Below are 15,667 nucleotides of genomic sequence, written 5' to 3'. Positions count from 1 at the left end.
CGAGGCATGTGAGTGCTAGAGTTGGACATGGGAGGGAGGCAGCCATGCATTCAGGGAGAGAATTGAGGCAGTATCAATTCAGATCATTTAACTTGCAGTAAGACTGAAATCGTAAAATGACATTATATAATGGTAAAATAGCATCATTACAAATTAAAAGCTGGTATTTTTAATTTTTCTCAAGACAGGTTCCTATCTTGGACTGCACAGAAGTGACTTTGACTCTTTGTTGCTTTGTTCTTTGTGCAGTCTTTCAGATCTGTGAAAATCAAGCTGCTGTTGAAGTACCTTGAAATAGCTACTGCTGTTTTAATAATGTTTTGTGGCTACCGTAAGTTACCGAGATGTAAAATATAAGGCAGTGAGTAACAGGTCTTAAGAGCAAAAAATGTTTCCAGCTGTAGTCTTGTTTGCACTTTTTTGCCATTCTGACAGCTAATCATCAGCATTGATTGTGAAATATTTCCTATGTGGAAAGATCCTGTGCATTGATGTGCCACCCCATCATTAAAAAACAGCCAAATGATTTTGTCCTAATATATATGGGATGAATTTAAAGAATTTTTTTATACTTTCTTTGCAGTTCATACCATACAACTGTTAACAATTCCTCTTTCCAGAACATGCTAGGAAAACATAAATACCATAGCGTTTAAGAATATTTGACATTACTGATTCTGCTATGTAGTCATGATTTAAAATTAGGCAATAGACTTGAATAACTTGTAGGTTAATAATTTCACTTGTATGCCTGGCATCTGAAAGGCAATAAATATTTTTAAATGCAAAATTTACTACGTATATTGCTCCTTGCATCTACTATTTAGACTACTAAGCTTGGATTTTTACCCTCTTTTCACTTGGATCAGTTTGTTACTACTAATGCTGCGGGAATGTTCAGTGCTTTTTCTCTTATTCAGTGCAATCTACAGAGCCAGCAAAAGGCATTTGTTTGTTTCTTAAGCTCTATACCTTATTGTGTTTCTTTTGTACGTATAAAACCACGTGATCTTGTGCACTTTAATGACATGGTTAAAATGAAAACGAGTATTTGATTATACACCAGTGAATCTATGTAATTGGAAACAATTATTTTTGAAGTAACATTCATACAAAATTCTCTGAGCTAGACTTGTTGCTTATCTTGACATCCGAATACCTTTATGGGTATAAAAATCCCCTGCTATTTTTTAAAATTGTGACTGTACTTGTATTCCAGCTCCAGGGTGCCTGTAAATTTAATGCCATAATGCCTCATACCTCACTAGATCTTGAGGTCCACCAGCTAATACAGAGGTGGAAATTTTGCAGTATGTCAGCAGGCACATACTTGCCCATCTTTACACTTCGCTTTTGTTAGTCATATTAACTACTATTGTTACCTAGGTGATGATGGTTGTGATTGTTAATTAGGTATTTAATGTTTAGACTAGTACTTATCTCTGACTTTCTCCTCAGTAGTGCAGGATTCAAAGTCCGTCCCTATGGTGGAGTCTTGCTGCTCTTTAATTAGGCAAAGGCCTTGCTCTGAGATACCTGGGACTCGTCTTTCGTATACGAAGGAGACATCTTGCCAAGCAACACTCATGTCTTTCTCTGAGTAGCTTCTAATGGCTAGAGAAGCCTGGCTATGGTTGTGCCTTGTGAAATGATCTTTTCAGTTAGTTTCTTTCAGATACTGAAAGGAAAGATGCTTTCACATCTAAGCTGTACATAGTGCCATTTAATATGAAGAGATTGTATCCTTGGTGCATACTTTCATCAAAAGGCTGTAGATGATAATTAAGTCACCATTTACTGAATTATTGCAATATTAAAGGAATGTCTTTGCAACTTCTCAGTTCCAAGTTAGAGATAAGACAGAGCAGAGGCATTCCTGGCAGGGTGACTCAGCCTTTAAGAGATGTATTCTTTCTTCTTGCCTCCACTAGAGCACAATAGGCTGTCATCTGGAACCTCTACTTGGTTAATTTGTGAGATGGTAGATTGAAGAGGACTTGGATGAGGGGACAGGAGATGACCTAAAACTCCTCATGGTGGGGGCGGGGGGGGGGGGGGGAGATAACCCTGAGATGTGTAGGTATACTTGTGCAAGTTGGCATGAGAAGTCTCTGCTGGCATTAGGTTCCACTGGTGAAAGCACAGGTTTGTACAGAAATATAGGTGGAACAGAATAGGAGTAACACCAGCAGAAATAATGCAGCTCCTTCTCATTCTCTCAGTGAAGCAATAAATGCTGTGATTACTTTATCTCATGACTTCAGACAATTCTGGGATCTTACAAAATAGATGACACAATCAGGATATGACAATGGAAGAAGTGAAAGAGAAACCTCTCAGATCCTGGATATCTTACATCCTTTCAGTACTACAGTGATAAATAAGAGATTGTTGGAGCCTGCAAAAGACATGTGAGCTAAGAAGTGATATCATGTTTCTTTCAAGGAATATGAATGTTTGTGTTCTCCTGGTACCATGATTGTGTCTAACAAACAAGAGGAAAGAAGAGGTCTTTGTGATACAATATTGAGGAAAAAAAGAGCTGAAGAAATCCAGTTTGATTTGGATATGTATATATATTTACTTATCTTTCAGCCTTTAGATGTACTTGCTTGTTTACTAGCCACTCTTCTAAATAGGGTATTTTGCCACAATTCACAGTCCCAGTTTAATGGACAGTTTTACAACAGGGATATCAAGAGAAACCAAACTTTTAACCAAGTTACTTCCAGTCAGGTGGCAGCCACAGCTATGGTGATGACAATATCTGACTTAATCTTTAAGAATTTCATGAAAATGAAAGCTGTGATCCTTCCACTGAAGGGTAACTAGCTTTGTTTACATATTTTTTTTTTTCCCTTCTTTGTTGCTCTGAACTGTTCTGTGGTGTAGATGTTGGTTTTAAGAGTCTGAAAAATCTCTTGAAACTAATTTCCCTTTGTCTTGACTATTAACTCCTACTTCTGCGAAGACTAGATTTAGATCACTGTAAAGCAAGTAGATCTGGAAATTGTAAAGAAGTAGTGTATTCTGTCAAATTCCTATCCCATTTTATCATCCTTTTTCATTAATGTGTCCAACAAGAGAGCATTGAAAGAGGTATCCTTAGAATACAGGAGCGGGGAGTACTCAACTCTTTTTTCATTAAAAATAGGAATCTCATATTCTGGATCTTTGATACTTCCCGGTATTGATCTATCACTTCAAATCACAATTGATGATTTTAGCCTGTACAGTTGCCTAGGTAAATCTTCAAGTTTAGTTTGTGGTTTTGAACTCTCAGGATTTTTCTCTTCACACATGTGTTCAGCCAGCCTGCAGAATATACTTTACTTCACTGGTTAAGGGCATCTTGTTAATACAGTCTTGCCCTTCGATCTTTTGAAAGCAGTTGTAATAACTAAATGTTTGGAAGTCATGAAAGTGTCCATGAGACAAAGGACCATATTTTGACTCAAACATAGGGTTAATGAGAGCAGTGTTACTCTTATGTTTAGCAGGAGCTTACCTGTCTCCAGTATGAGAGAAAGCATGCTCCAGATTCTGGCAAAAACTGCTGGCCTTGGGCATCTAAATGACATGATTTCAGGCCTTGGCTCTGTCTCTGGATAGAGAAAGCCAATAGATAATTCAGCTGGTGCATGGATATGGTGTTCAAGGTCCTGCAACAGATTCTCTTCAGGGGTGCAATGAGATATACTTCTCTTTTCTTATACTTACTCAGTCTAATGCATGTCCTCTGAGGTATGAGTAACTTGTATTGGGTTTTGAAGAAATACTTCTGCTCAAATGTTTTAAATGGACATTGTCTCAACAGGCAGGCAGGAAGACATCTGATTCTGGGTTTTGTGTTGGTTTCTTTGCCACCTCTATGTTTTCAGATTTTGTTAGCAGATAACCTCAACAGACAGCACTTGCACAACAGTAACAGATTTTTTTTTTTTCAAGGGATTATTAATGGACATGAGGGAACATCCATTAACTACAGTAATAACCATAAACAAGAACAAGAACTGCAAATTTTTATTCCCAAGAAAGCTCCAGCTTAGACTTCTTGCCCAGATCACTCTGATCACCCATGATCAGAAATGAATCTTCCTTTCACGTATTATGGTACAGGAGGCCTTTAAGAAACTTGAGGGGTAACGTTGCACTGAAGACTGATAGTTGCAGTTTAGACACTCAGATTATTTGGTATTAGTTGAGCCTAGTAAATACCCTATCCAGTTCTAAATCTCTTTGCCCGTTCTGCCAGATATATACCCTTGTAGAACTTGATAAATCCTGTATTGGTTTGTTTTCCACTGTGTCAAGTGTCACTACTTCAGATTACTCGCATGCTCTTTACTTGACAGCCAGTGAACTGCATATGCTTCCTGAATTTTAGAGCTTTCTGTTCAAAAACAAGACATTAACTAGACTGATTTACAAGTTAATAGAAGATGTTTCTGACTAATCTAGTGGCCTTCCATGATTGGCTCTTTTATAAGCTTAAGCGGTAGGAGATTCAATCCTCAGGATAAGCATCTTCACATTGTAAGCCAAAGACCTTCACAGATCTCATAAATTTCATAGATTTTCTAGGTTGGAAAAGACCTTAGAGATCATCCAGTCCAACTGTCCCTAATCTCCCATTAAACCATATCCTTAAGTAGTTCATCCACCCTTTTCTTAAACACATCCAGGGCTGGGGACTCAACCACCTCCCTGGGCAGTCTATTCCAGTGGCTGACAATCCTTTCAGAGAAGAAATTCTTTCTAACATCCAACCTGAATCTCCCCTGACTAAGCTTATACCCATTTCCTCTTGTTCTGTCACGCATCACTAAGGTAAAGAGCCCTTCCCCTACCTCCCCACCATCTTTTCTCAAGTATTTGTAGGCTGTAATCAGGTCTCCCCTCAGCCTCCTCTTCTCCAGACTAAACAGCCCCAACTCCCTCAGCCACTCCCCATAAGTTTTATTTTCCAGCCCCTTGACCAGTTTAGTCGCCCTTCTCTGGACTCGCTCCAGGAGCTCAATATCTCTCTTAAAGCGAGGGGCCCAAAACTGGACACAATATTCCAGGTGCGGCCTCACCAGTGCTGACCGAGTACAGGGGCAGGATCACTTCCCTGCTCCTGCTGGTCACACTATTCTTGATACACGCCAGTATCCCATTGGCCTTTTTGGCCACCTGGGCACACTGCTGGCTCATATCAAGCCGGTAGTCAACCAAGACCCCCAGGTCCTTCTCCGCCAGGCAGCTCTCCAGCCACTCTTCCCCGAGCCTGTAGCGATGCTTGGGGTTTTTATACCCCAAGTGAAGGACTCTGCACTTGGCCTTGTTAAAGGTCATGCCATTAGCCTCAGCCCAACAGTTCAGTCTGTTCAAATCCCTCTGAAGGGCCTCCCTACCCTCAATTCAGATTCCTCTCTGACATGATTTTGGAATGTCATATGAACCTGTCTTCTGTTTCTTCTTTGCTAAAAAAAAAATAAAACTTGAAATAGTTGGGCTGGAATTTGTCTCCCCTAGCCTCATACATCTGAAAATTAGACATCTCGTCTCCCTCCATAGTAAAGGAATGAAGAAGTGAAATAACTTATCTTACTCTCTTGTATGAAAATACATGTATCTAAATATGTATCTTCAGATAGGCATGTCTTCACAACAGTTCATCCTTTCTCCGTAGACCGTTGAAGGAATTTAGACAGCTAACTTACTGTTAGTTACATGAGCTGAGATGAATGTGATAATTGTCTGATGTTATTCTAAGATGACAGTTCATTCACGAGCATAACTTGACTGTTTGATATTTCATGAGGAGGATAAATATCCAGAAATGTCCTCTCCAGGTTAGTCAAAGTGGATCTCAAACTATAAGAACACATTATGATCTCAATAATTTGTGGTAGTTTAAAAGTAGTTTTGGTAGTAGTAAAATAGTAGTTTATTCCATTCAAATTTAGATAACCCCATCTGCCTATATAGTGCTTGAGCCTGTACAGGCACCTGTTCTTTTATAAAGGTATTCTAAATGTGTCTATGTCTCGTTGAACTCTTTGTTTGAGAGGTGCTCCTTATTCCCACCTTGGAATAATTGGACGCTTGCTGGCTAGTAACCAAGAATGGAGTCCATATGGAAGGAAGCAGACAATAGCTGTGCTGTTTTGAAATGTGTTCTCCACATGGATTCCAAAACTCAGACTCCTTCTTCACCCTTATAAAATCCTCTATTTCCAGCTTGTGTATCAAAAGAATGAAGGACAACTCTGTGCATTGTGCTCTCTCTGCTTTAGGGAGAGGAAGGGTATGAGTCAGTGGGAGCCAGGTACACAGGATTCATACACAGCAAGGCTGTGGTTTCACAAGCAATTTGGACCAGTTCAAGTGTAGGCTACTTTTCAAAGAAGTCTGTTTCTCTGCACCTTTCCCACTGTCAGCACCTGTGTCAGAGGGGCTGCACCAGGAATGAGATCATGTTGATCAATATAACATGATACAAAAACAGAAAAAAAAAAAATAAATTGTTTTGCAGCTGGATCAGTTCCTTGATCCTTTTACTTTTGTAGCCTTGCAGCCTTAGTACAAATCGGAAGGGACAAAAGCCAGTACTTCTGTGTTTGGTGGCAACTCTTGTTTAGATAAGGCTGTCATTGAACAACTGCTTTAAGCCAAATTGTGGAATCCATATGGATGGGATGTCTGAAGCTGTTATTAGAACGAATAAACTTTTTTACGGCTTTCATGAAGAATAACTTTCAAAGTGATTCAGTTTAGTATATGGAATTGACTCATGATTTTTACTGTCTGGCTGCAAGATTATATATTAAAATGCCTGTTGGGTATGTAAATACGAATTTTATGAATAGAGAAAGAAATCTTTGTGTCATATATATTTTCAATACAGGTGTACAACTCAGTCCAGCTTCCATTAAAAGCAAGGGCAAAAACTTACTGGTTCAAAGTTGCTTTCTAAAATCTCTAATATTTTAAGTTTTGATTCTAGAAATAATCCCCATAAACCATCTTATGTCTATGACATTACTTTTGTTTTTTCATTGATATTTTATCAAAAAACTACAGGTTTCACAGTGTATAATAAGTATACTTTTTACACCAGCGTTTTAACATGGTCTCTAAGTGTTTGGAATTTAATATAAAATTATAACTATTTGGATATTAAAGCCTACATTTTTTGCATTTAAGAAGACTATTTTAGGATAGTTAGTTTTTATGTGGAGATTAGTATTGCAAAACAACATATGTGCCTGTTCTTATCTTCATGTATATAGTAAATGGGAGCTATTTTGAGGTAGCACAGTAGTGTAAAAACTGGACAACTATTTTGAGTTCGTCACTATATCCTTCAGTAGAAGAGTATAGATGGATCCATGAGATGTCTGTTGTGTAGCAGCGTGTTTTTCTTTGATCACTTGTTTGCATGACAAAAAAGAGATATGGTTTATCAGATGAGTTTAATGTTCTAATATTCTGACTTTTTCTCCTTAGGTTGCAGCAATCTATAAAGATTCAAGTATTGGGAATCTTATAAATATAGTTATTGTAAAATTAATTGTAATTCACCATGAACAGGTAGGAAAAACAAATATTAAAAAGATTTATTTCTAATAGAAGAAACAAAATAAATGGATTTGCATTGTAATTGCAAAGTTTAATAGATTTTAATTTTAAATACAAAATATGTTCTTTAACTATAAAATTTTGGTTTAAAATAAGAGACTAAATGTCAAATGTGAGGTTAACTGCAGAGCCTTTAATGCCTGTGTTTCCCCATCTCTCTATTAGCACCTCCTGTTGACGTAAGACATAAATCAGACACTATGTGAAAGCTTATGGCGTAGCTACCTAAAGTGTGGTTATATGCGTGGAAGCATGACAGGGAAATGGCAGCTTTTATAGAGGGTTTTGATGGAGAGTTTTCAGTCCTAACAGCTGTAGTATTTTAAGATTATTAGAAGTATACAATTTTCAAATACGTTTTTGTATTTATTTATCATAAATGCCTTGTTGTGCTATGTTTTTAAAAATATTTAACATGTGGTGCATGCTCACATACATTGATTAAAATAATGAATTCTCATGACTGATGACTTGTAGCTAAATTAAGACCTGATCCTACAAACAGGATCCTACAAAATCTGTGTGAGTTAACTTATGTGGAGTCCTGCTGACTTCCTTTTCACGCATAGTCATTGTTTTGCAGATTAGGGGCACAAATGACAAAGTAATAAGTGCAAGTGCATGAACGTTAAAATGCTTATTTGGGTTTTTTTGGTCATTTCTTGCTTAGGAAGGACCAGCTATCACTTTTAATGCAGCTACCACTCTTCGTAATTTTTGCTTATGGCAGCAAGCACAAAACAATTTGGATGATGCTCACCCTTCACATCATGATACTGCTGTTCTTATCACTAGGTACAGTATCTGAAATAGCCGTAATTACTCAGCTAGGTGAGACAAATGCTTTGGTTTCTTTTTAACATCATCATTTTTTAACCATTCCACTGATACTGTTCATAAATAATTAAAGTAAATAAAGACTGTCTTGTACTTCCCAAACCACTGGTTATCAGTACATGAGCAATTACTCTGACAGTGCTATGTTGGTTGCTAACCATCTGATGAACCTTTCGTTAAAGATGATGGAAATAACTTAGACTTGAAGTTACAAGGAAATGAGTTCTTTAACCATTGTACATATATGCGATAGGAACGAGGTGTTGTACATAACGGAATCAGCTGAAGGATGCAGTGACGGTCAGCTCCTGATAGCCCAGGCATAATTAGAACTACCAAAAGCTTACAGATGGAAAATATTCAATTAGTATATATTCTTCCTGAACACCTATTGCCTCAGTGAAGGTTCTGATATTCATTCCCTAAAATGTATTCTCTCTTCTGCTATTCTTTTTCATTATTACTTTTCCCCCATTGTTCAAGTTGGACACACTCCAGCACTTCAAACTGATTGATATTTGTCCTGAATTTTACGTTGTTATTTTGTCAGATGGTCCACTACATGAGGTAGTTTCAAGTATACCACAATCTGCAGTTTTTCTGCAGCATTTCATGCTTGATCTACCTTCTGCATTGTAGAGAAATAACATAGTATTTGAATTTTTATTATTTGCAAGCTAGATAGTTAGAAAGAAATATTGTGAGCTTAGTCTGGTGAATTTAAATTACTTCTTTCATTAGGATGCAAATTGTTTGAATGGACTGTAAGACTAAAAATTGAGAATCAGATTTGCAATTGCTGTAATTAATATAACAACAGTGAAATACTTTTAAAATGTTCTTATATTTTACTGTAATAATTTTAAATAAATCTTTTTCTTCAAGGGAAGATATCTGCAGAGCTAGAGAGAAGTGTGATACTCTTGGTGAGTTATTTTTTTTAATCGGTATGATTTTATAACAAAATTTATAAGACAATTTCAATGTAGGGTGAAAAATCAATTAGGAATAAATCAGAAAGTAGATGCAAAGTTTAAGTCACTCAGGTGAAAAAAAATCAGCTTCTTAATGCTGTTTTGCCCTGGCATGTACTTTGGTGCCAAGTGATTGTTCGTTTTGTGTAAATTTGCTGCATAGTTGAGGCATGACTTTCAACTCAGGTGCCATAGTATTCATTTATAGAGTCGCTCCTTCAACATGAGAATTCACTCTGTTAAGCTTTTATATAAGGATTCAATTTTGCAGGTTTAGCAGAGCTAGGTACAATGTGCGACCCGCTGCGCAGCTGTTCTATAAGCGAAGAAAATGGATTGAGTGCTGCTTTTACTATAGCACATGAGCTTGGACATGTGTAAGTACCTATTCCCCAGCAGGTAATTTTACTTTTTTTTCCTTCTGAATATGACCAGTTTCCTATGATGAGCTCTACATTTCTAAGAGGGTGCAGTCTGCTACTCCTTTTAGTAGAATAATTGTTTTTGCCCCTTGCAGTGAGCCAGCTCTACCCACCACTAGAGGTAGAGAAATTGTGAATTTTATAACCTGGCTGGTTGGTATCCTGAATTATGGAGATGCTGGCCATATAGCTGTTTTCTGTCTTTTTGTCATAGGATCTGGTTGGGACACTGGGACAGGTCTCTTAGATGCTCAACATAGTCCTCTTAACTCCAATTGCATTCTAGCCCTGATAGGAATTTACCTTAAGAAAAGACAATTGTTAATATAACACAGAAATATTCTTCCTTGTGTTTGATCCTTTCAGAATACAATAGAGTAACACAAAGAGAAATACTTTACACAGAAAAATAAGAGGCGATGACAGCATTTTATTTTATGAAGCATACCTCATCAGTGATGGCAGAAAGGTGCTATACTCTAGCTCCATGAGGCATGCCACAGTGTAGGTAAAGATGACGTTACAGAGCTCAGTAGCTAGCTTGTTGATTTTCATGTGCCTGAAGTTCATTTAGATACATGCCATTTGTCATGGTGCTTAAACTGAGATATAAAATCAGACAGTGTGCTAGTTGCATAAATGTGACATTGATGTGCTCTGTAGTTTGTTTTTGTTACTGAATAGTAAGAATTGTGATGAATATTGGGGTAGTATGTTATGGATAGTCTAGTGATAGCCTGTATATTCAGTTGAGGAGATGGGTTGTTCATTTAAAATGGCATACTCCCAAAACACTGGGATTTTTCTGGCAAGCTGAAGAACTATGTAATTGTAAAGTTCTTACTGTGCCCAGCATTATATGCTCCGGAGCGTTTTCGGTAAGGAGAGAATTTTGTAAGGCATTTTGAAGATATCTATTGCCATAATGTCAGATAGTCATATAAGTAAATCGCATTAAATTTTAAGGCATTTTCAAACTCAAAGCTCAAGCATTTGCTGCTACAACAGAGTTTCAGTTAATTATTGCTGAATTTGTTTTGGAGTTTGTCTGTTTTGCTTTTTAGATTTAATGTGCCTCATGATGACAGTTTTAAATGTAAAGAAGCTGGAATTAAACATCAATACCATGTGATGGCTCCAACTTTAAATTACCATACAAGTCCATGGACCTGGTCAAAATGCAGTCAAAAATATATCACTGAATTTCTTGAGTAAGTATCAATAGAATGCTATGGTTTTGTTTTGTTTTGCTTTTTTCAATTTCATGTCTTTCTGAGAAGTATTTTAAAGGCATTGCTTAAATACCAGTGCTGTGTTCTTCTTAGGTTTAACCATGGACTTGTAGGGCCTCAGTCCTCCAGAAAAATACATGTGTTTAGGTCTTTGGATGAGTCATGACTTTGTTAAAGTTGCACTCAACACGTAAAGCTAGGAAGATTTTTTTTTTTTGATATAGTGGCGTTGGTTACTGAAAATATCTTTAGTATGATTTTACTAGGTCAGAATAGATACACTTTATTTAAAAGATGTGGTAGGTATAATTTAAGCAGTACCATCTTTTTTTCCTGTAAGAATGTGAAAATGAGAAATGACAGCCAGAAGGCAAAAAACCTTAAGCTTTGTTTGGTGAATATAATGAAAAATCCAATAAAAGAAAATGAAGTGACTTGGTTTATTTTATTAATTTTGATTAAAGTCATTACATAGGCAGGTAGACATGCAAACCCATAACTCCAATGAGATATGCAAGTGTAAATGTTGTGTGAGTAGGTTCCCAATGAATTAAGAGTGATTTATTCGCATCTTGTTCCTGTTTTTACAACAGTACTGGTTATGGTGAATGTCTCCTAGACAAACCTAGTGGAAGAATATATGATCTTTCCTCTCAGCTGCCTGGGTCAATGTATGATGTCAACAAGCAGTGCGAACTGATGTTTGGTCTTGGGTCACAAGTGTGCCCGTATCTGGTAAGTAAACAACACACAGAGTTGTGCTTGATCTGTACTAAAAAAAATTACTGAAAGTTAGATTTAGAAATGAAGTCTCAAGACTTCTGGTTTTGGAAGGATTTTATCCTGAAATATGTCAAAGTTCAGGTTCTGTTCTGTTGAAGGGAGAAGAGTTCAGTGGAGAGCATTGCAACTCCATATGCTAAAATATAGACAGTTTGAAAGTAGGATGAATTAATTTCGATTTGCACATCTGTGAATGTGATTATAATTCCTTTAAAAGATCTAAAGCTGCATCAATGAAGGCTTTCTGCAAGTACTGAAAGAATTATTTCAACACTTTCTACAAATATTTTCACATTATAGCCCCTATCTTACCTTAACAGGTCTTTCTTATCTGCTTCTTTTAGTGCTTTTTATAATTTTATAACTTGAAAGTTAATATATTAATTCGAATATTTGTTCTTAATGTTTGGTCCACAGTGTAGATTCCCTCTAGTTTGTCAAAGAGTCAAAAAATATTTTAATGCCTGTTAGACTGTACATTTTGTGTACTTAATCAAAAATTTCTTTGAAGCAAAATAGGGATCAGGAAATAAAACTTGAGTATATGAACATTGAAACTTAAGTTGTATTTTGAAAACTTAATGTGGCCAGTGCAATATAAAAATAAATACAAATATAACATGATTACTTCAGTCGTTACTGTCACGATGCCATATAGAGTTAGATTTTGGACCAACTTGTCAAATACCTCTCCTGTATCACATGGCTTGTTGGAGATGTTTAAAAGGAGAGAGAATTTAAGATCAGATGCAGACTGAATTAAGTGGAGCTTTTGGTGAGGTAGAATGTTGTTTAGGAAGAGTTAGGCTTTATGGGGATATTACAGGAAAATAAAGGGGGATTCATGTCCTGAAGATGGTGTTACTGAATACTGCTTGGTCAATTTTGTAATCCATAAATGTTAATTGTCCATTAAGTGTCTTTTAACAATTTGAAAAGGAAGCTTTCTTCTTAATTTTCTAGTCAGTGTATTTTTAAGAAGAATTCCAGTTAGAGTCTTTATCTGGGGATTACACTTAAGCATAGTATCAACCGTAACCTCTTACATATTTTTTAATTAAATTTTCTACTGACTTAGAAAGATGAAGTTACCTATTACTTCTAATGGGATCAGTTTCCAATATTTCACATTCTTGCCTGGCCTTAAGCAAAACCTGTTTTGGTTTTGTGGGGTTTTATCTGTGAAATATGGTAGTACTAATAGCAAACACTAAGCCCACACAGTATGAGAAAACAGTAGAAATAACTAATGTCTAAAATGGTGTTACAGGTACAACAAAAGTAATCTTTTCTTTTTAGAAACAATGCAAACGCTTATGGTGCACGAGCACAGAAGGGGTTCACAAGGGCTGTCGTACTCAGCACATGCCTTTAGCTGATGGAACGGTTTGCGGTGTGGGAATGGTAAGCCTTCACTTGTTTCTCCGTGCTTGCATGTGGCAAAATTGTTGGTGTAGATAAGAAAGATCAGTGCTTGTGTGACAATGCCGTGCCTGTAGCACACTGATTGTGTGAACAGCATCTACCTGACTTGATCTGAAGTTTCTCTTAGTCCTTGATGTTGTGATGAAATAACATAGGGTTTTTTTCTCAGAATAATTATAAAAGTTTGCAGATAACGCATTGATTAAAAACAGTTGGAAGACCTCAGGGGAAAATTGTCATCTTTCCTTCTGTTTGAAGAGTTCACATCATTCATGACAAGTTGGGGTTTTTCCTTATTGGTAGTGCTCCAAATTTGAATTTCTTGGAAACAAGACATCCTCAAAGCACGTTTCCCCCAGTTTTTCTTGTTCAGGCTATTTCACTGAACCAGAACAAATTAAGTATGAGTGACTTAGATACAGGAGTACACTTTTTTGGAAAGAGGGAGTCTTTGGATTAGAATCCTAATTTCAGTAGGTATTAGCATATTGTATCTGTTTCAGGCAAAATATGAAAGCATGGATCAGTACCTCTTCACTTACTCCACTAAGTGCCTTAACCACACATAACTGGCGCTCATATACTGTCTTGCCTGTTGTAAAGTAATTCAGGATACTTGGATTTGTTCAGTGCTAAAAACCAGGAGCTCTCCTCTTACTTACACCTTAATGCATAGGACTCTGCCTGGCTGTATGAGGTATGGATTGAATGCTTTGACACATAAAAAAAGAAATGGAAGCTGGGCTTTCTATACCATGCTCACTGGTTTATTCCGTAAAGAGTGTTGAGTGATGAGAGTGCAGCTCACTGCTTCCTCATCCGGCAAGTTGTGTTGAATGCAGATCTTGATCTGTATCCTCTGAGGATATAACCTGTCTTGGGTTGTCCATAAAGGTCATAAATATCTAATTAGTAGATATAGTCAAGGCACTTTGTCATGGTTTGATGGAGGGGTTGGGGGGGACGGTGTGTGGTTCTGGTGGCAGGAGAGAGGCTTTGCTCCCTGTGACCTCCCTGGTTTTGGAACTAGGTTAGACTTGGTTCTGGCCACCAGATCGGACTCCCATCCCCCTTGGGGTTGAGCCAATAGGGCGCCTCTGTGAATTGCCCTATTTAAGTTGGGACAAAGGAACCGGAAAATGTGCTTTGCCCAGGAGCGAGGAGAGACGGGAGGAGGGCACTGCCCCCGCTCCCTGGCTCCCGGCCGGGCAGCTGCCTGCGTCGGGCCAGCGCCGCCCACTGGGGATGGCGGTGGCAGAGCCGGCTGGGGAACTCGGGGAGCACCCGACTCCTGGGGTGCCCACTGGGCTGAGTTCACCCGGAGAGGACTGAGATCTAAGAGAAACAGCTGCCTCGACACCAGGTCAGTGAGGATGGAGCGGGAGGGGGTGAGTTTCCCCTTCAGCTGGTGGTGAGATGGCAGGCAGCCCCCCTGCAACCAGGACGGCCTTGGTGGAGTAGAGACCCACTCGCAGCCCGTGGAGAGAAGATGCCTGAGCCTGAGAACGGTTGTGTTGGGGTGCACGACAAGGCAGAGAGGCATCTGGAGTCTGCGTGATGACCCACGCCGGAGCGAGTGGCTACAGCTCCCTAAGAATCTGAGACACTGGTAAAGCCCACACTGGGGCAATCTGTGGGGAAGGGTTGCTTCCTGTGGGCTGGACTCATGCTGGAGAAGTTTGTGGATTTTTCCTCGTGGGTAGGGGATCCACTGGAGCAGGGGAAAAGGGTGTAAGGACTCTTCCTCCTTTAAGAAAGAAGCAGCAGTAACAGCACGGAATGAACTGACCTGCACTCCCCCAGTCCCAGCCCCCTGCGCCACTGGGGGAGGAGGTAGAGCTGGGAGGAAAAGGAAAGGGGCGGGGGGGAGGGGGGGAGGGGAAGGTGTCTGGATCTGGCTTTGTTTCTTTTTATCCTCTCAAGTAATGGGTTTTGTTTCCCTTTGTCCTTTTAAGTAACCGTTAATAAATTGTTTTGCTTTAAGAAAGCCAAGTCTGTTTTGCCTGGGACCATGGTTGGTGGGTGCTCCCTCTGTTCTTGTCTCAACACTCAGTCTCTTTATTATATTTTTCTCCTCTCTACTTTACTGGAGAAGGAGAGACACTGTGAGTTTTAGTTGCTGGATCGGCCTAAAACCACGACACACTTACAGAACTGTTATAGAAACAGAAGTAGTGGAGAAGGCTAGCTGAATTTGGAGTTATCCGTGAAGATTTGAGGGGTTTAGTTTTAGATTTGTATGTAGTTTGGGAAGTGAGCAGAAATTAGGTGCTCGAGTTCTTTGCTGATCTAGTCTTTGGCTTCTCCATGTGTCAGTTCACCATCAGCAAATAGTATTTTCTTACCTGTCAGGGGATTGTGCGACTAA

At 38.5% G+C, this 15,667-nt stretch overlaps 1 protein-coding gene across 1 annotated transcript in view; it reads left to right on the top strand.

The window, feature by feature from the left end:
- Window positions 1-15,667, top strand: part of ADAMTS20 (ADAM metallopeptidase with thrombospondin type 1 motif 20) — a 100,832-nt gene that overhangs the window by 21,884 nt on the left and 63,281 nt on the right. Inside the window, exons 5-11 of the mRNA XM_086609827.1 lie at window positions 7,495-7,578; window positions 8,297-8,421; window positions 9,349-9,389; window positions 9,709-9,814; window positions 10,924-11,070; window positions 11,685-11,826; window positions 13,174-13,278. Of these exons, the coding sequence (XP_086465953.1) occupies window positions 7,495-7,578; window positions 8,297-8,421; window positions 9,349-9,389; window positions 9,709-9,814; window positions 10,924-11,070; window positions 11,685-11,826; window positions 13,174-13,278 (750 nt within the window). The remainder of the gene's footprint in view (window positions 1-7,494; window positions 7,579-8,296; window positions 8,422-9,348; window positions 9,390-9,708; window positions 9,815-10,923; window positions 11,071-11,684; window positions 11,827-13,173; window positions 13,279-15,667) is intronic.

Source organism: Tauraco erythrolophus, chromosome 4 (assembly GCF_009769465.1).
Source record: "Tauraco erythrolophus isolate bTauEry1 chromosome 4, bTauEry1.pri, whole genome shotgun sequence".
Lineage (NCBI taxonomy): Eukaryota > Metazoa > Chordata > Aves > Musophagiformes > Musophagidae > Tauraco > Tauraco erythrolophus.
Note: the sequence above shows the minus strand (reverse complement) of the source record. Positions and strands in the feature narration are given on the sequence as shown.